Source organism: Carettochelys insculpta, chromosome 11 (assembly GCF_033958435.1).
Source record: "Carettochelys insculpta isolate YL-2023 chromosome 11, ASM3395843v1, whole genome shotgun sequence".
Classification (NCBI taxonomy): Eukaryota; Metazoa; Chordata; order Testudines; family Carettochelyidae; genus Carettochelys; species Carettochelys insculpta.
The window spans coordinates 25,278,323-25,298,611 of NC_134147.1; the positions used below are offsets into that span (position 1 = coordinate 25,278,323).

The window sequence follows — 20,289 nt, forward strand, 5'->3', positions numbered from 1 at the left end:
TGCTACCCTTGAACAAATCTGGGAGCACACCAAAACAGCCTGGAAAGAAACCTGCAATAACACACCAGGAAAAAGGACAAACTGTCACAAAGAATGGATCACAGCAGAAACTCTGAGAAAAGAGAAGAAAGGAAAGGATAGAAGAGCAGCAGTCAACAGCAGCAAAACTAGAGCAGCCAAGATGGAAGCTCAGAGACTGTATTCAGAAGCCAATAAAGAAGTTAAAAGAGTTGTAAAATGGGACAAGAAGAACTTTGTGGAAAACCCTGCAAAACAAGCAGAACAAGCTGCAGGACAGAGAAACTTGAAAGAGCTCTATAACATCACATGGAAGCCAGCTGGGTCACAGCATACAGTGGATCAGTCAGTACAGGATAAGGAGGGGCATGTGCTAACAAACCCAAGTAGCAGCTCTGTGTATAGAAGGAATACTTTGAAGAGCTACTGAACTGCCCCGCCCATATGGAACCTCCCGAGTTACCACCTGCAAATATACCACTGCAAATTAACAGCAGATCTACAAAAGAAGAATTCAGAAAAGCCATTGCCAATCTGAAAAACGGAAAAGGGCCTGGTCCAGACAATATCCCCACAGAAGCAATCAAAGCAGGCAGTGAGACATCAGTCAGCATGGTGTACTGGTATACTGGTATACTGAGTGATTGGGCAGCAAAATGGCAAATGAAATTTAATGTGGGTAAGTGTAAGGTAATGCATGTTGGAAAAAATAACCCAAATTACACGTACTACATGATGGGGTCAAATTTAGCTACGACAGATCAGGAAAGGGATCTTGGAGTTATAGTGGATAGTTCTCTGAAGACATCCACGCAGTGTGCAGCGGCAGTTAGTAAGGCAAATAGGATGTTAGGAATTATTAAAAAAGGGATCGATAATAAGACAAAAGATATCATATTTCCCCTATATAAAACTATGGTACGCCCACATCTTGAGTACTGCATGCAGATGTGGTCTCCTCACCTCAAAAAAGATATATTGGCATTAGAAAAGGTTCAGAAAAGGGCGACTAAGATGATTAGGGGCTTGGAACGGGTCCCATATGGGGAGAGGCTAGAGAGACTGGGACTTTTCAGTTTGGAAAAGAGGCGATTGAGGGGCGATATGATAGAGGTATATAAAATCATGAATGGTGTGGAGAAAGTGAATATAGAACAATTATTTACCTTTTCCCATAATACAAGAACTAGGGGACACCAAATGAAATTGATGGGTAGTAGGTTCAAAACTAATAAAAGGAAATTTTTCTTTACACAGCGCACAGTCAACCTGTGGAACTCCTTGCCCGAGGAGGCTGTGAAGGCCAGGACTCTATTAGGGTTTAAAAAAGAGCTTGATAAATTTTTGCAGGTTAGGTCCATAAATGGCTATTACCCAGGGATAAAGTATGGTGCCCTAGCCTTCAGAACAAGGGCAGGAGATGGATGGCAGGAGATAAATCACTTGATCATTGTCTTCTGTTCTCCTTCTCTGGGGCACCTGGCATTGGCCACCGTCGGCAGATGGGACGCTGGGCTGGATGGACCTTTGGTCTGACCCAGTATGGCCATTCTTATGTTCTTATAATCTATTAGGGAAAATGTGGGACACTGAGGAGACCCCACAACACTGGAAACATGACTACCTTATGAAGCTTCTGAAGAAGGGTAACCTGAAGGAATGCAAGAACTGAAGGGGCATCATGTTACTGTCTATTCCAAGAGAAGTGTCCAATTCTCTTGGAGAGAATGAAGACAGAAATCGACAGACAGCTCAGGGAAGAACAGGCCGGCTTCTGAAGCGAGAGATCCTGTACTGACCAAATAGCAATGCTCAGTGATCTTAGAACAGTCGCTTGAGTGGAACTCCCCCCCACCCGGTACATAAGCTTCAAGACTTTGAAAAAGCCTTTGACAGAGTTGATAGACACACTTTGGAAACTGCTGCAACACCATGGCATCCCACCCAAAATTATTAACTTGACTTGTTCAATGTATGAACCCTTGACATGCCAAGTTGTTCACAATGGTGTCTTGCCAGAATCCCTCAGCATACCATCAGGAGCGCAACAAGGGTGCCTATCATCACCTTTCATGCTCTTAATCACAGTGGACTGAATTATGAACAGGACAACAGATGGCCATCAATGAAGCATTCAGTGGACACTTTTTAAACAGCTAAAGGACACTGATTTTGCTGATGGTGTCACCCTCCCTTCACACCAACATGAAAGAAAAAAGTTACAACGCTAGAAAAAACTGCCTCAATGACTGGACTGAGCATTAACAAGGGAAAGACCAAGACAATGAGGATCAACCAGTCCAACAACACCACCATCAAACTGGGAGGGGGACCTGGAAGACATGGAGCAGTTCACTTACTTCTGGAGTATTATGGTTAGAGGAACAGATAAGGATATTGATGCCAGGATAAGGAAAGCAACATCTGCATTCAAGACACCCCATCCCATATGGAGTTCACAAATAGCATCTGCAAAGATGAAACTGTGGATCTTCAACACAAATGTGAAGAATGTGCTCTTATATGGATGAGAGATCTGGTGTACTAAAAAGTCTTCATATCACAAGATACAGACATTCATAAGCAGATGCTTGAGGTACATCCTTCACATCTAATGGCAAGACTGTCTTCCCCACTACCTGTTAGACTGATAGTTTTATTTACCCTATATTCTGCCTGACAACTAGGCTTGTCATACAAGCAAATACACATTACTTTGTCTAAGGCAAATTGAGCTTATGCACTGCTTGCCAAGGATACAGTAAGAACAGAATAATTCTTAATATGCACACCTACATATATCACACAAGAGTGTTAATGATCAGTGAGTTATTAGTCTTCCAATGACTCAGGTGTAGTAGCTTTCACTTACTCAACCAAAAAAACCAGAACACTGATTGTTGGGTATATCAGCAATAAAATGCTACAAAATTCACAGATCTAGAATACACCAAGATAGGAATAATCTAAAACAGAAGGATACAGGCTCTCTTTCAATGATCTATACTAAAAAAAAAAAAATAAGAACTGATGTTTACCTGGTGTGCGAACTGTACTATTTGGATTGTTCCAGGCTTGTCATGACATGTTGGAATTCGAACCTTAAGAACAAAAAGTAATCAGCTCTGCTTATATCCAAATCAATTTAAGCTTAGAATACCGAGTATGGGACAACATTTTAGGCAGCTCCAATAGCAATTACACTCATCCCTCGCTTTACCAGCACAATTGGTTCCCAACTTTGCTTGCAGGCAGAAACTCGTAAGAGGGACGCTACATTCCTATTAAATTACACGTAAAAGTCTCTGATTAGTTCTTATGGCTCCCAACTTGGGGAAGGAGTGGCAGCAGGTGGCGCTGCTTTTGAGAGGTGAGTGAGCCTTGGGTTGGGGAGAGTTAAAGATTGGGAGTAGCCTGGGGCTGTGAGCAGGAGACAGGGTTAAAATCTATTGGGGGGGTTCAGGCTGTCGCAGTTTCGGGCCTGCAAGGGCGGGGTTCGGGCTGCGGGGCCGCAGGGGTCAGGCGGCGGGGGGGGGGGGGGGGCCCATCTTGCTGTGGGCCAGTAAGGGGGTCTGTCTGCTGTGGTTTGAGGCCCTGGGGCTGGTGGGGGTCAGGCTGTGGGGCCACGGGGGTTACAGGCAGGGGGGTCTGGCCATGGGGGATTACAGGTGGTGGGGGCCTGGCTGCAGAGGTTACAAGAAGCCATGGAGCAGTCTGGCTGCAGGGGATACAGGTGGCTGCAGGGGTGTCTGGCCACATGGGTTACAGGTGGGGGTGTGTGTCTGACCGTGGGGCCGCAGGAGGTAGAGGCAGCCACAGAGCAGTCTGGCCAAGGAGGGTGTACAGGTGGCCACGGGAAGGTCTGGCTAGGGCAGGGGTACGGCAGCGGGGCCAACAGGTGTGTCAGGGCGTTGGGCTGCGCAGGTTACAGACAGCAGCAGGGTCTGGCCGTGGGGCCGAAAGGGTTGTCGGTGGGCATACAGGTGGCTGCAGAGTCAGGCTGCAGGGCTGCTGGGGGCACGGGGGGGCGGGGTCTGGCCACGGGGGCGGGGTCTGGCCACAGGGCCGGCAGAGGGTCAGGCTGCAGCAGGCTGGGGCTGTGGGGAGTGTAGGCAGCCGTGGTGTGTCAGGCTGCAGGGCCAGCAGGGGGTCAGGCTGCAGCAGGTTGGGACTGTGGGGCTGGCGGGGGTGTGTGTGTGTCAGGCTTGGGGGGTTGGAACCATGGTGGGGTAAGGCTTGCATGAACGGGGGAAGTTCACTTGTGGAGTGAATGAAGGTAGGTCAGCATCTCCCTTGTTTAAGCAAGTACTCCTAAATGAAGTACTCGTTTAACAAGGGATGAGTGTACTATTAGTAAGGTTGCCTGACATTTCCCATTACAAGACCCTGTTTTCAGTTGCTTGTAACCTTGACAAATTTTAACTATTTGGACTACAGTTTTTCTTCATGAAGGCTGTCTGCCAGAGGTTGAACCATTTGGAAAATAATGAATAAGAGGGTACTACTTCGAAGAGTGATACTTAATTCCTCCTGACAAATTTGAAACTTTTGATAGGGAACCACAGATCATTACAACAAAGAATTATATTTATGTTAAAGCATCCTACACTATTACATTGCTAAACTCTTTTAAAAGTAAGAGCAGGACTGATTTAATTAGGATTTTTTCTATTAAAAGGAAATGTTGCACTTGCCTCTGGCAAAACAAAAAACAAACCAGAGACCTTAGAATTGGTGGCATTTTAGAAGTTAGAAAAAGAACACTCCAAACAGATTTTATACTTTCCAGTTTAAAATGGTAGTTCCCAACACCTCAAACTTCTCCATAAACACTGAAACAACCAGCAACTGCCTAAGTACAGAGGGGGACAAAAAAGCCATGATTCAACTGAATGTCAGCAGGAGCCTTCCATACTTTCAAATTAACTAAATGCCAAAAAATAGAGTGATTATAAGAGAGCATTCTGTTTCCTTGTATCTGAAAATTAAATATTCAGAATGTAGAAAAACAGAAGACCCCCTCAAAAACCAGGCAGATCCAATACTTGCCAATTAGAAATTAAAATAAAAACAGAATGCTGCTTTACTAGTAAGAACAGGTTACTCTTGCAGAATTGTCTCACACAGATCTCCATCTTTGGGAATGCACAAACTTCCGGCCACAAGCCTGGAATCATTTGCTAACAATAACTCTGCAAGCATGAAATCCATTCAAGTCTATGAAGGAATGTAGCTCCCAAATGCTTCAGTTCCCATCCCCATCCGATCACTGCAGTTGCTTATGATTTAGTGTAGAACCGTTTTAGCATTTTACTTTTTAAAAAAATGGTTCAGTATTAATACTAGGAATAGTTTTTTCAGTTGCTTAATTTCTTAGGCTGTCAGGCCCACATATGGACTAATTTGGAGTTTATTTTTTAAATAACATAAAATTACTAGGACAGGCCAGATTTTCCTCCAATTTACATCACTGTATCTCCACTGATTTGAATGGTGTTGCATACATATAGTAGAAAATACGCCCCTAAATATTCTAAAATGTTTTCTCCAATGTATCAGTATATTTTTGAATGTCAGTGAAATCACTAAGAAACCTGCTTGTAAAGTATATTCTGGAGGAAAGGTACTAGCTAGCTGCAGAGGTCTGGAATTTTTTTTTTTTAACATATTAAACCTGTACGTAAAATCTTAGTGACCAAACTAATACTTATAATTTTACTTACATTTTCAAAGGGCTCCCGGATATTTAATCTGGATCTTCCCAATCATAACTATGAAAAACTAGGCTGAATACACTGACTATTATATACAGTAAATGGGTAAAGGAGAAACTTGGCAAAAAGACACAAATTTACCTTCATTATAAGGCCCATAATAGGCAAATTTAGTGTTTTCCCTGGGACTGGTAGTGGCCAATGATCAACATCACTGCAAACTGAAAAACAAAATCAAATAGGTAAAGTATGGTATATATCTAGTTTATAGATGCCATACTCTAAGAAATGCAAATTACTTGTATACATACTGAATAATTTAAAGGTTTAAATTAACGTTTGTCCCCAACAGCATCACTCCGCTGAAACTTTTTCACTTAACCTTATCTACTTTGCTTCATATTCTGAAGATATCGTATTGCATAGCATGGACAAGTTCAATGGTGCATGTTATTCTAATATATTGTAGATAATTCACTGGTCCAATAAGACAATGCGATATCTCCTTTTCCTGTTATTTACATTACAGCAGCAGACAGAAGCTGCAAGTTAGAATCAGGACTCCATTGTGTTAGGTCAGTGGTGTCCAAAACAAATGGCATTGGAAAAAGTTCTGACAAGGGCAACCAAAATGATCATGGGTTTTGAATGGGTGCCACATGAAGAAAGATTTAAAAGATTGGGTCTTTTCAGCCTAGAATAGAGGAGACTATAAAAGAAGAGATATGTTAGGAGTCTATAAAATCATGACTGGTGAAGAAAAAGTGAATAAGGAAAAATTATTTACTTATTCCTGTAACATGAGGACTAGAGGTCACCAAATGAAATTAATGGGTAGCAGATTTAAAACAAAAGGATGTTGTTTTTCACGCAGAGCTGGCCTGTGGAACTCCTTGCCCGAGGATGCTGTGAAGACAGGACTTTAGTGGGGTTCAAAAAAGAGCTAGATAAATTCATGGAGTCTGTCCATGGCTATTATTATTGGTATCCTGAGCCTCGGTTTGCAAGAGGCTGTTCCATTCACTTCCTCTGGGGGATCTGGCATTGAACACTGGGCTATATAGACCTTTGGTCTGATCCATCATGGCTGTTCTTTTGTTCTTATGTAAATTAGTTCTTATCACAATTTACAGTTTTTTTTAAAGATAAACAGGAAATATTAATGATATGCAATGATAAAGCCATATGGCTGGAAAGTTTACATATTTGCTAGAATTTGTAATTGTAAACTCTGTTCTCTAGTAGAGATGTTAAAATTTAACCAGAGAGCAACATCCTAATTGGATGAGGGTTACTAGTTATGGTTAACCAGTATGTGCTGGAGGTTGCTCCAGCTCCACAGAGCTACTGTGAGCAGAGGTGCTCCAGTGAGGCAGGAATAGCCCTGTCCATGGCAGCCCCGGGTGTGCGAGGGACAGCTGCGAATGGGAGAGAGGTGACTGAAGAGGCCGTTCTACACCAGCTGAGCCGGACAGCCCCTGCTCGCAGCACACCATGGACTTTGTGGATGGGGACAGGCCAGCTGAAGCACCCCCTGCCCGTGACACTCCTGGGACAGGATGATGTGGCAGGTCCGGACAGCTCCGCTCGTGCCACGAGAAGAACTGCTCCAGCCTGGCTGGAACTGCCCCAGCCTGTGGGGGGTGCTGCCCAAGTTCAGCTGGGATGGAGCACCCTCCCCTTTCCAGCCTCACTTAATCAGTTAACTAGTTAAATCCATCATTTAACCAGTTAACCAATTAGATGGAATTTTACATCCCCATTAACAAGTTCAGCAGGTGCTAGCTTTAAACACAGAAAAAAAGTTATTGTGGGGTGAAAGATTGGGATACAATACAATAAAATACTGTTAATACCCACTTCAATAAATTACAAATCCCCACTGAAAACGAATCCCAAAACTGCTGTTCACTGAAGCACAAATCAGCAAGACTGCTCAGGATAGAACCAGCCTGGGCAATAAGGAGAATATATCTTACCCGTCGCTGATTTATGGCACTTAATGAAGTTCTAAGATAGTTATGAGTCACTTACTTGTGAGCTATTGCTTTTGAGAGAGGGGACAAACCCAGATTCTTAGGGTCCCCATATCAATAATTTCATATAATCCAGTGGGTATAAGGAAGCCATTAAAATGCTACTGCCTCTTCTGCCTATTCTCCCTTATCAGCAAAAGCTCGAGTCATTATAGCTCTCTGTGACAGATGAATCCAAATTGCAAGTAGAGCAAATTAAATATGCTACTAACTGTATTGAGCAGGCGGTACCCAGACTGAAAAGACAGACTTTTGGCTTTTTAAATGGGAAGCTCTGTGCCATCCTTGGAAGAAGTCAGGTTCTACCATATTGTCTTCCAGATAAGTCTTCACCCCATTTTTAAAAAGTTTAACTTATAGTCCAACCAGATGGAAAATACATGCAAGTGGACAATCTCATTTTGTCCAGTTCACAGCTAGATATGCCATCAGTATTTAGCTCATTTGTTGCATTGAATTTCTATCTATAATTTTATGAGCTTTTCCAAAACAATAAAATAGTATTAACTAACCTGCTTCCAGGAAAAGGTCATTCTTAACAAAATATTCTGGTGCTATATGCCTAAGCACAGTGTGGAAAAGGTGGATATAAGGCAATCTGCTGATGAGAACCAAGGACTGGAATAAAGCAGAAAAAAAAAATCCACGATTAAATCATTTTCATTGACTCCCTTCCAAAAATAATAAGCATTTAAAAAAATAAAAACAATCAAAATCACAATCACCACAATCATTTACCAACAAATGTGAGGTGTTAACCACTCATGTAATTGCAAGTAACTACAAACAAATTTATAAATGTCAGTGGCTACCAATTTATTGTTTCAACCTAGTGTAGTTTTGTTTTGAAAAACAAGTGGCATGGTATGATTGCATGCAATATAAAGGCTTCTGTGTTAAGCTTGCACCGTTTATTGTAAGTAAACAGGTGGCTATAATAAAAGGAACCCAACCAGGAAACTCAAAGATAAACTGAGTTCATTTTGACTTGTGCATTATCATCAGTAATTCATACTCTGCAAGACAAATTCTGCCCCCAGTTACATGTACACAAACTTCTATGACAATAAAATTTGGCCCTCCAACTGGAATTTAGTTAGAATTCTATCAGTTAGATACAACCCAAAATAACATTCAGCTAATTCTTCTGAAGTTTTACTGCATTTGCAGAGCTAATAAAACTGAAAAGTAGTTAGAACCTTATTTTTCACTGAAATACACAAGTGCTACCTCAAACCATAAGATGTGTTGAATGAGATGTTTTTAAAAATAAAAGCAAAATAAAAATAAGCATTTTTCAGAGTTAACCCTCAAGAGCACTAGTTCACACATACTAACCTTTTCACCTTCCAGGGATGTCCAAGTTACTTTCTAATATGGCTCCATCACACTGTAATGTTCATCAGCTCAACAGTGCAAGTGTTTTCCCCACTCAGGGCAGGTCTATACTTATGTGAAGATCAACACTCTGGAGATCAATCTTCTGGGGTTTGATTGAGTGCCTCTAATAGGGATAAGCTAAATTGTAAATAGAGGTTGCTCACTTTGGCTCTGGTACTCCTTGAAGCTGTAGACCTCGCACAGTGGAGACATACCAGGTATTTGACTTAAGGTACCTGGAGCCCAGATACTCAATTCTCATAGACAGAGTGGTGTATCTTAAGTAGAATTTTTTGTAGCGTTGATCTCCAGAATCTATCTGATCCTATACATTAAAATGTATAAAACCCAAATTTGCTACTTAAGTTTTTCCTCCATATGATAAACTACTCTTACTAAAAGATTATGGTAGATAAAAATGCAGAATATATAAAACAAGGACTTATGAATAACATAACAGACCACAATGAATGCACTACAATTTTCTGCAGTTACAATTTCATGGTAGGTAACTCATGATTCATTCCTTAAGCATCAATGGATTCACAACTGTAAAGAAAAGAATGACACACTATTTCTGATCCATGTTTTTCTAGTAAGACATTTGATTACCTTCTGGAAGTATCCTCTTTTTAATGTTTTGTCTCGAACCTGTCTAAAATATACATAGCCATAGTAATATGCAGGGTCCTTCTGTAGAAAAAGAATACAAATTTAATAATTTAAAAGACTGTCCCCTATTTTTAAATGTTTTATGTGTTAGTTAAAACATTATGTTTTCTTACATATTCTAAACTGGATATATGTAGTAAAGCAAAAGAATCATTTTCTTCAGCCTCTCTATAGGAATGAAACATTCTACAAATGCTGAAATAGAAAAGCTCAAGATGAACTTATTGTAGCGTTTATCAAAGAGATAGCCATGTTAGTCTGTATCTTTGAGAACAGAAAGAAGTTCTGTGGCACCTTATAGACTAACAGATATTTTGGAGCATAAGCTTTCGTGGGCAAAGACCCACCTTATCAGATGCATATTCTGAAGCAGGTCATTGCCCACAAAAGCTTATGCTCCAAAATAGCTGTAAGTCTATAAGGTGCCACCGGACTTCTTGTTGTTATTGTAGCATTATCTGGACTTATTTCTTCAATAAGCTTGCTGTTTCTAGTCTCCCTGTACATATGTCCCCTGAAATCTTCTGCAATAAGACTCAGTATCTCTTGAAAACCACTATTGGAAAGTCAAATAAAAGGCTATAAATCATGTCATCAACAGTTGGACATGTATTAGCAGTAAGAAAAAATAACATCAGTATTGAAATTTCCAATAAGAGTTGCATTACATAATGTAATGTTTAAAAGGTGAACTAAAGCATTTCTATTGACCTAAGAAAATATTGTTTAAAATTTGTCACTTGACACCACAGATTACCTTAAATATCAAACGTCACAAACATCCCCCCCACATATACAGGTTGAACCTCTGTAGTCCAGCACTCTCACCCAGAAACAGAATGATTTTAGTTAGCCAGATGACCACTCGTCATGGATGTGGTCAACTTTCCCATACACCATAAAGTTTTGTTACAGCCATCAGTCCTGGCTCTCCGTGTTCTGCGCTCTTATTTAAATTTAATTTACCCCTGAATGTCTTTTTTGAGCACAGTGAACAGTGGAAGTGTTGGTAATGCTGCTAGACAATATTGATCTCTTGTGATCCAGCAAATTCTCTTGTCTGACACCAGTCAAGTCCCAAGGGTGCCGGACTAGAGAGGTTCAATCCGTACTTGGATCAGAGTTCATGTTACAATCTATCTCTGACAAGTAAAGGATCCCTCATTCTAGATTGATTTTGCACATTTTCCTTTTGCAAGATGTTTTTCCTTTCCTTTTCATATTTAAGTAATTTAAATACTGGTCTCTTTCGATTTTATTTTAAAAAATCTTGTAACTATTAACGAACCTTTAAAAGCACACTTTAAAAGTTCATGTAAAACATTTCCAAACCATTAAGAAAAAGAACGCACAGACTTAAAAAGAAACCTATTTTAACACAAAGTGTTAAAACCATTCCCATCCACCCTGAAACATAAGAATTCACAACCTTTTCCACCTGTATTTATAAATCAAGGCCTGAATTCAGCGTTTTGTACTTTCCCTGAAATAGACAAAGATAATTAGTTTTGAAAAGGAATTCAGAAAGTGCAGCTTCGATTGAGGTGATGCCATCAACAACTGAAGGAAAAAACAGACCTCTGAATTCAGATCTTGGAAAGTATTTTTATTTTTTATTAAGAAAAAGGAGCTATCATTTACACAGAACCATGGATGGAATTACTTCCTGTCTCTAGCTTTCAGTGTAATCTATGGAAAAGATCTGGTCATTAGTGGAATTTCCTTTTACCACACCACACCATTTATCTAGCAATGAAAACTTATATACAGAAATTGCACATAATAAAAGTGATAACTACTAGAATACTTTACAACTCAAATACTATCTGGTAATGGCATGCAACAAAAGAAGGAAATCGATGAATATTTCTCTCTTTGAAAATATCTCTTAATCAACATCTCTGAACTAATTCGGTCATTATGACACCAACACCAAACATTCAGATCAGAATTAGGGTACCTGTGCTAAAATTTAAGTGTACTTCTGAACTTTCAGTTTTTAAATTGTGATATATTTCCTTTTAGTGTGTTTCCAACCTTTAAGGAAATTGGTAAGTCTCTTTCCAGCTGGTCCATCATACAGTGAAGTGAGAGCTTCCTACCAGAAGACTGTCGGAATCTAAAACAAAATTGTGTGTCTCCAAGACAACCTATGTCAAAACAAAAAGAGAAAATAATGGTATCTTCATTTCAACAGACTTTAATTGAGAGTCTGTCTTTATAAAGATGTTACATCAGAGAATTTCAGTTTGTTTGCCTTGAAGTGCTTTGAGCCCATATGCACCTTTTCTTTAAAAAAACAAACAAACAACAATTTGGTGTTTTGGTCCACAGAAAATAATCCTCCTTGGAAAATACCCCCTCCAGCTTTACATAACATTTAGAAAGTCTCCCTGCCGTCTGCTCCTGCTCTTTGTCCGGGGTAGCTTCTCTTGCTCTCACAGATGTGGAATATACACCAAGCACTTATCACACAAGACACAAATGATAAAGAATATCCAGCCCTGTTGGATGGCACCATTACCTTCCTTTCAGTCTTCCAAATTCATGCTCCACTATCATTTTCTGATTTAGTGCTTAGTTAAATCACCCTTTTCTCTTATCCAAGTGTTCAGTAACATTTATGTAAGCCAAGGAAGTGAAGTGTGGGATATATTAGCAGGAGTGTTCTAAGTAGCACACAAGAAGTAATTCTTCCTCTTTACTCTGTGTTGATTAGGTTTCAATTATATTGTGTCCAGTTCTGGGGGCTACATTTCAGAAAAGATGTGGACAAATTGGAGGAATCCAGAACAACAAAAATGATTCAAGGACTAGAAAACGTGACCTATGAGGGAAGACTAAAAGAGCTGGGTTTGTTTAGTCTGGAAAAGAGAAGACAGAGGGGATATAGCAGCTTTCAAGTACCAAAAGACTGTTACAAGGAAGAGGGAGAAAAATGATTATATTTAACCTCTGATAGGACAAGTAGCAATGAATTTATATTGCAGCTAGGGAAGTTTAGGTTAGACATTAGGAAAATATTCCTGTCCACGTGGTTAAGCACAGGAATAAATTGACAAGAGAGACTGTGGAATCTCCAACCCTGGAGATTTTTACAAGCAGATTAGATGAGCACCTGCCAGGAATGGTCTCCAACCTTTTCATACCTAAGATCACTTTTTGAATTAAAGGGCACCCCAAATTCTACCCTGAGGCCTCACACCTTCCCTAAAGCCCCCCCACAAAACCCTTCTATCACTTGCTGTTCCAACTCTCACTTACTTTCACCACATTGGGATTTGAGAAGGGGCGCAGGCTTGGGGGGGGAAGGGGTCGCTCTAGTCTGGAACCAAGGGGTTTGCAGTTTGGGAGAGGCTCTGGACTGAGCCTGCAGCTAAGGGTTGAGGTGTAGGAGGTGTGACAGGTGCAAATTCTGGGTAACAGACAAGGTAGAGGAGGGGTACAAGGTTGCTGGCTACAGGAGTGGGCTGAGGGGGATGTGAGCAGTCTCATGCTGGATGGCACTTACTGCTGAGTGGCTCCCAGTTAGCAGTACAGAGAGGCTCAGGCAGGCTCCCTAACTGCCCCAAACTCATGTTGCTCCCAGAAGCAGTGGCACTGGATCAGTTTTTGGAGTTGGGTGCTGAGCTGAACACTCCTCTTTTACACCTGCCCACACCCCTCACCACTCCTCAGAGCTGGGATCAGCAACCGGGACCCCAGGTCTAGCAGCGGATCCCCCAGCTGCAGGGCTGGGGACCAGGCAGCATCCAGAAGTGGAGCGACCAGGTACAGGGCCAGGCAGGACCCCAGAGCCAGTGTACAGACTCCCAATTCAGAATCATTTTAATTACTTCACTCCAATATTCCACTGCCTACCAAAGTTAAATCATTTCATCATGTACCTCAGTTTCCCCATGTGTATAATTCATACATTTCATAGTTATATTGGGAGGTTCAGTCATTGTTTGTAAAATGCTCTGAGACCATCAAGGGGACTGACCTAGAGAAAGACAAGCTTCACAAGCTAACAATCCTAATATTTCATTTATGCATAATAAACTGGGATTACCACAATACAAGTAACAACTAGATCTTAATACTATGAACTAAAGTTCAACTGTGAATTTCCTGGGTTTTTAATCTTGAGGGCGGAGAAATAATCACACCATTCCCTGTGACACACGCTTACTCTAAATTACTGATATTTACTGTCAAATTTAACTCAATATTGTTTGAGTTGGAAACAGAACACATCCAAAATATAAAATAAAATAAAGCAAGCATTTACCTGAATTGGAATCTGGAAAAGATAAATAGCAAATACTGGTCTTCTGGAAGGGGGGAAATAACCAAACAAACAGCGGTTATATTTCCTGAAACACGCAATTTTAAAATGACATACTATATATAACATACATGTATGTTTTAGCTCTTACCTCTTTATCTGTAAGTTTTGAATGCTGTGGATATATTACCTACAAAGAAGGTATTTTGTTTGAAAACAGGACATAACCTTAGACTGTAATACATTCATCTTTTAAATAGTTACTATGATGCAGTACTCACTGACTTGTCCATGTCTATTCTAGTCTCAGCACATGGCAGTGAAATCACATTTCACAACACTATCCTTTTTCCATCTGCTAAAGTTTGACTTTCACACTCCTCAGAATCAGTGCTTTTCCCTACTCAATCTTCATTATGACAGCTGCTAGTTATATCATAACTTGTTTTCTCAGCCAGTCACTGTAAAAATGTTTCTGATGCAAAAAATGTAAATTTACTGCCTCACCCCTACATCTGGGGAAAAAAAAAGATACAACTGACTGAATAAATATGGTAAGTAGTAAGAGTACATTTGCTGAGAATCAGTGTTCTCTCCAGGCTACATCATCCCTTACCTAGACAGCGTTAACAATCAAAACAGCTTGCCACTACAGCCACTTGAGGTGATCAAAAACATTAAAACTGTGAGCAAGAAGCAAATTAAGAGACACAGAGTACAGACTTGGCTTTTGAAATAAACAAAACATTTAATCATAAGACCTGTCACCAATGTGACATTCTATCTTAATTGTTTTTTGGAAGCTACCTAGAGAAATAAGGCAGGTATGTTTGGAGATTTAAAACACTTTGGATGGAATCATGACCCCACTAACGTCAGTAGAAAGACTCACATAACTTTAACGAAGAGGAAGATGTTACCCTTTAACTCAAAGCTCAAATCATATTCATAGACAGGTGTAATATGTTAAAGCACCAAAAGGGCAAAAATATTTTGTATTTGTATGGACAAGCACATTAAGAATTTATCTTGAGGCAGCCAGAAGTACACATGAAAATAGCTTTAAAAGAATGCTAAATTTACAAAGACTTCCTCTTTCATGAATCATGCAGAAAATGTGATTTCTTGCACAGCCCTCAACCTGTTTGTAATGCTGGCAGGTCTGCATTAAAATATTAACTGTAATCAAATCTCATTCTTCAAGACTTCAGCCAATTGGCTGTAGTGGGCTGGAAATATTTTTCCCCAATATCCGGACTTTCCTATGCATATTGTAAGGGTTGTTTTACCTTCTTTTGAAGCATCAGAAATCAGCACTCTGAGCTGGTTCCAAAAGCCCTCTTTATATATGCTGGGCTAGTGAGTCTTGTTCATATGCTCAGTCAGGGTCATTTTGATAGTCAATACAGGGTTGGGAAGGAATTCTTTCCCATGCCAGGTTAGCACAGATATCACAGGTTTTCCCCCTTCCTCTGTAGTATGACATATGGGAGCTGCACAGTATCTCACGGTCAAATTCCAGGTACTGCTTCCTGCCTCAGACAGTAGTAAGCCTCTTCCACTACAACATCTCAGAGCACAGGCCATTGATGACCATTTGCCAGCAGCCCGTCTTCGGCTATTTTTTCCACTTCCAACTCCCTCAAGATGAGGGCCCTTGTTCTCCCAGTAGTGGAATCTGTTGAATGGTCATCAGTTTTTCTGTAACTGGGATTGTTTTATGGGATGGGAGTGCTAGCCCTCCTCCTTCCCTCATCCGGGCTTGAAACCGGCCATGACGGACATATGGTGGCACCTTAATTTTTCCTATTTTCTGCCAATTGGATACAATTTAGATTCCTGAAGACTTAGGTGCTTTAGTCTAAATAATGCCTTTGCTTTTAGGATGTCTGTATGAAATGTAACTGCCTGTGATAGAGAGACAGCCATGTTAGTCTGTATTCTATCAAAACAAAAAAGCAGTCAAGTAGCACTTTAAAAACTATCACCTAATAAATCATTTTGTTAGTCTTTAAAGTGCTATCTGACTGCTTTTTTGTTTTGTAATTGCCTGTGAGATACTGGAGGTCAGACTAAATCATCGTATAGTTCCTTCTAGCCTTAAGTTCTATGGAACTATGAAACAAACTCTTCAATACTAGCAAGTAAGTATCAGACTCATGGTTGCCCCTGCAACTTTAGTTTTCCAGTCTTCAATTACATGATTAAATAATGGAAGTTTGCCTCCATTCTAGGACAGGAGCATGACACCTGGCTTAACAGTAAGGCCTATAAACTCTGTATCATTAGTACTAGTCAGTGATAAGGGTGAAGACATGTATTCTTTTTCTGCTGATTCTGAGTCTAGTGTACCCTACTCTAAGCCAAAGGGTATTTTGGTGAGGGAGAGCAGCCACAGCTTCTACCACCATTTTGTAATATCTCTATAGAGTTTCTGAGCTACGTGGCCTCTTCAGAATGACGCAGGAGGCTCAGTGAGCTTGAAAGATGCACAACAGAGAGATTCTTCAGTAAATTAAAATGTCTAGCACCCTATGGTATGGAACACCGTTTCAGATTGAAAAACAAAACTTAACTTTAGCAAACCAATCCACTTTTCAGTAGCTCGGCTTTCAGAAACAGCTTAACTTGTTTTGCTCAATTTTTTTTCAAATATTTCAAGAGAAGGCAGAGGCTAACTATGAAAAAGTTCAGCTCAAGATGTTAAGCCCTCCAAAGAGCTCAGTTGAGAACTTGTTGTGCTTCCATGCTTTAGAACAAGGATGTGCCTTTTGGGATCACCATGATAGTCAGCCAAAATGTGGTCACATTATAATCCTCTGAGAAATCTACTTGAATATAAGGCTTGCTCAAATTAGGACTGTTTGCATATAAGGCTGGCTAAAAATCTCTGAAGATGTCATCAGTACCTACAAATGTGAACTGGACTGTGCAAACACACTATCCCAACAGAGCAACTAACCATCCTCCATTTCAGGACTGCAGGGATAAAGCAACACTTTCTCTGCATTTGACCCTCCTGGTGACTGGTATAGTACCAAGTACCAGAGCTGAGGACAAATGTTCCCAATGCTCTCAACTGTTGTTAAGGCAGCGAAGAGGCATAAACGCCCTGATTTGAAGGCAGAGGAGTGAGAAATTGGGGGAGACACATGCAACAAGGGGACAAAGACATAGGACCAGAGGGGAACCGAACAACAGATGGTGGGAATGGGTAAAATAGAGCCAGGAATGTCCAAAGGACTGGGAAAAGGAGTGAAGGAAAAGATAAAGATAAGAATAGGGGACACAGGCAAAAGCAAATAAAGCAGAGGCAAAGATAACACAGGCAAAAGGATCCCTAACCACTTCAGATCATTGTGCACAGAACTGGTTTACAATAATATTACTTGTCTCCTATCATACAGAAATTGTGGCAGAGGCAGGAACAGAATCTAACTTGCCATGGTGGAATTTAAATGTCTCATCCATGAATACCAGTGTTTCAGCAAACCTATAGTAATAAAATCCCAGTTTATGGCCAGAATATAAGCCATTATTAATTCATAAAGGAAATGTAAAGTGATTTGAAAATAGTGGGTAATGGGGGCAACCGCATTTTACAAGATGTCTATAAAGAAAAATATGTAAGACAACCTTAATGAGTACTTTTACAGATTTGAAGTTTTCTATATATGCACAGTACTGTATTGTTCTCTTTCCTTTGAAAGTGTTTCAAGATAGAAGATCAGATTTGTATTCATTAATTTCAGTTAAGAAAAAAAAAATGTTCACTTTGTAATTTCCATACCTTTTGGTACCTCACACACTTGAGAAAGCTACCTGTACTTGATTACTCAAGGTAGAAGTCTTGACACTCAATTAAAGAGTTTAAATGATAGAAACATCTTAGACCCTAAGCCTGCAGGTACTTAATTTTAGAATGAGTACACCCCAGACAAGAACATAGGATTGCTTGTGCAACAAAAGCTAACCACATGCGTAAGCATTTGGTAAACATGGCCCATCGTGTGCTCTCTTTATTGCTGAGGAAAGCTGAAAGGACAGTGTAAATCATGTGTTGCAAACAAATTTAGCCTTGTTGTTAGTAATACATTATAACAATTAAATCAAATTTTTACCTTCAATTTCCTTTATGCTAATTATTCTATTTAAATTGCTCTTTTCAATAATAAAGAAAAGCCACTAAATCTGTTTCAACTTTAAGAGGTACAAAATCTGAGTTTCAAAAACTCAAGAATATATAAAGCAAAATTCCTTTAATCCGGCCTCTGATGATTAGGAAATCCTGATGGTCCAGCATCTGGCAAAAACAGTCCCATTTACACAGATAATCTGGCAAAATTTGACAGTCCAGCGTACAATAGTCCTCAGAGATATGCGATGGCTGCGTTCCACGCAACCCTCGCATATCTCAAAATTCGTGTTAATTGGGGGTGCTTGGGTGGTTAGGCCTGGGGTGGATTAGGGCTGCAAGAGGTCCAGGGGGTGGAGTGGAGGAGTGGGGGGTGGTAAGAGGCTGTAGGGGTGGTGACTTCCAATAGTCTAGAAATTTTGGTAATCTGGCAGATGTCCAGTCCCAGATATGCCAGACTAAAATAATTTTACTGTATTTACTAATAATCTGCAAGAGATTGACAAAATGGTCTACACTCAGACTGTTACATCTTGTAAACTTTCATTTAACATCTAGATGCTATGAGAATGATACCATTAGAAATATGTGGAAACCACACTCATCTTGGATAAAAATGACAAGCCTTCAGAAAAATGCACACTGAGAAATGACAGGTGTAAAACAACAATTCTTTGAAACTTAATTCATTCACTTCTCTTGGAGTTTGCCTGCCTTTTATTTCCAAAGGTGGAGGGAAACCCACCCAATGTAAAAAACCTAATTGTTTTAGGACCTCACATTTGAATAGCTCAATGAATGCATTGCTTTTACCACGGAGAAAATCCTTCTGGCTATATGCAATCCAATCTCTCTCTGTTTCCTCTGTTGCTGTGTGACTCAAACAATAGGGGAAGTGCCGAACATCAGAGAAAAAGACCGTGAAACGGACTCCAAATAAAGTGCTGTCAAAAGCCCAGACTTAAACCACCCGGGAGCATAGGCACAAACGCGGCCCCGGGGACGCTGACCTGCAGGGCCCGGCAGGTGAGGCACAGAGTGAGAGCCTCGGCCGGCATCTACCCAGGAAGGCACAAAGCGGCGTCCGGACATCCCCCTCCTCAATGCCAGGCGCCGGGCGAGCCGGGTCAGGGCGGGGGAGTCTGCTTGCGGCCAAGGCCGGATGCCGAACCGCGACGCGCTTCGGCGCCTGGCATTGAGGAGGGGGATGCCCGGGGGCAAGTCCCGCCCCTACCGACGGTCCTGGCCTCTCCCCGCCCGCGTCGCTCACCTCCACGGCCTGGCCCAGCTCCAAGTCGAAACCCACCACGCACACGCAGTGCAGCCAGGCCGAAAAACGGTCCCAGGGCAGCAGCGACAGGCAGTGGCCCGGCGCAGCCTCCTCCGCCTCACAGAGGCTCCGCGACGCCGCGCTAAGGCCGCCGCTCCGGCTCGGCTCGCGCACGGCCATGGCTCGGCCGCTCTAGCCACGGCCGGGCCAGCTCCGCCTCCGGTGGCCCGCAAACACGCGGGGAGGGCGAGAGTCACTCACGTGACACGCCGCGCGCTGAAGCGACCGCGGAACACAGCGGAATTTGAGAGTCTGACGCGCCCCCCAGCGGGCCGGGCGCGCAGTCCCCGAAGGCACAGGGGTCCAAAGACGCCCCCCCACGCTGCTCTCCCCGCAGCAGGAGGCGGAGAGACTGTCCGTCGAGCCCCTGGGGATGGAGCGCAGATTCGGAGCAGGCCCTGAGCTCGAACTGCTGTCGCCCTGCCCGCCCCTTATTAACGGCCGTCATCCCCCCCGCCTTTGGCGCAGGAGGTGCCTGATCGCAAACTTCATAAGGGTCGCCGAGCTAGTTCAGTGTGCACATGGAATTTTTTGCTTGTTTTCTGCTTTAGGATGTATTTAATGAACAATATCAATGCCACACAAGGAAGTAGAGGGTCCTTTGCATTTTCAGGCAAATACAGTAGACCCGACTTATGGGGAGGTTGTGTTCTTGCACAACCCCACATAAGTCAAATTTGGCATAACTAGGGACAGCCAAGCAACTGACCAGTGCAGCAAGAGCTTGGCTCTGG

General features: G+C 41.6%; 1 protein-coding gene across 3 annotated transcripts in view; it reads right to left on the bottom strand.

Moving 5' to 3' along the window:
• The window catches only part of DENND6A (DENN domain containing 6A), a 34,430-nt gene extending 14,706 nt beyond the window's left edge, over positions 1-19,724 (bottom strand). The window contains exons 1-8 of one of the 3 annotated variants that reach the window (XM_075005721.1): positions 19,496-19,724; positions 14,242-14,280; positions 14,094-14,136; positions 11,858-11,970; positions 9,761-9,838; positions 8,281-8,386; positions 5,874-5,953; positions 3,057-3,119 (exon numbers count right to left, since the gene is read on the bottom strand). In XM_075005721.1, coding sequence (XP_074861822.1) covers positions 3,057-3,119; positions 5,874-5,953; positions 8,281-8,386; positions 9,761-9,838; positions 11,858-11,970; positions 14,094-14,136; positions 14,242-14,280; positions 19,496-19,675 — 702 coding nt within the window. In that variant the 5' untranslated portion in view covers positions 19,676-19,724. Of the gene's footprint in view, positions 1-3,056; positions 3,120-5,873; positions 5,954-8,280; positions 8,387-9,760; positions 9,842-11,857; positions 11,971-14,093; positions 14,137-14,241; positions 14,281-19,495 lie in introns of all 3 variants that reach the window. The other 2 variants (XM_075005720.1, XM_075005722.1) reach the window with 2 other exon arrangements.
• Positions 19,725-20,289: the final 565 nt, after the last annotated feature.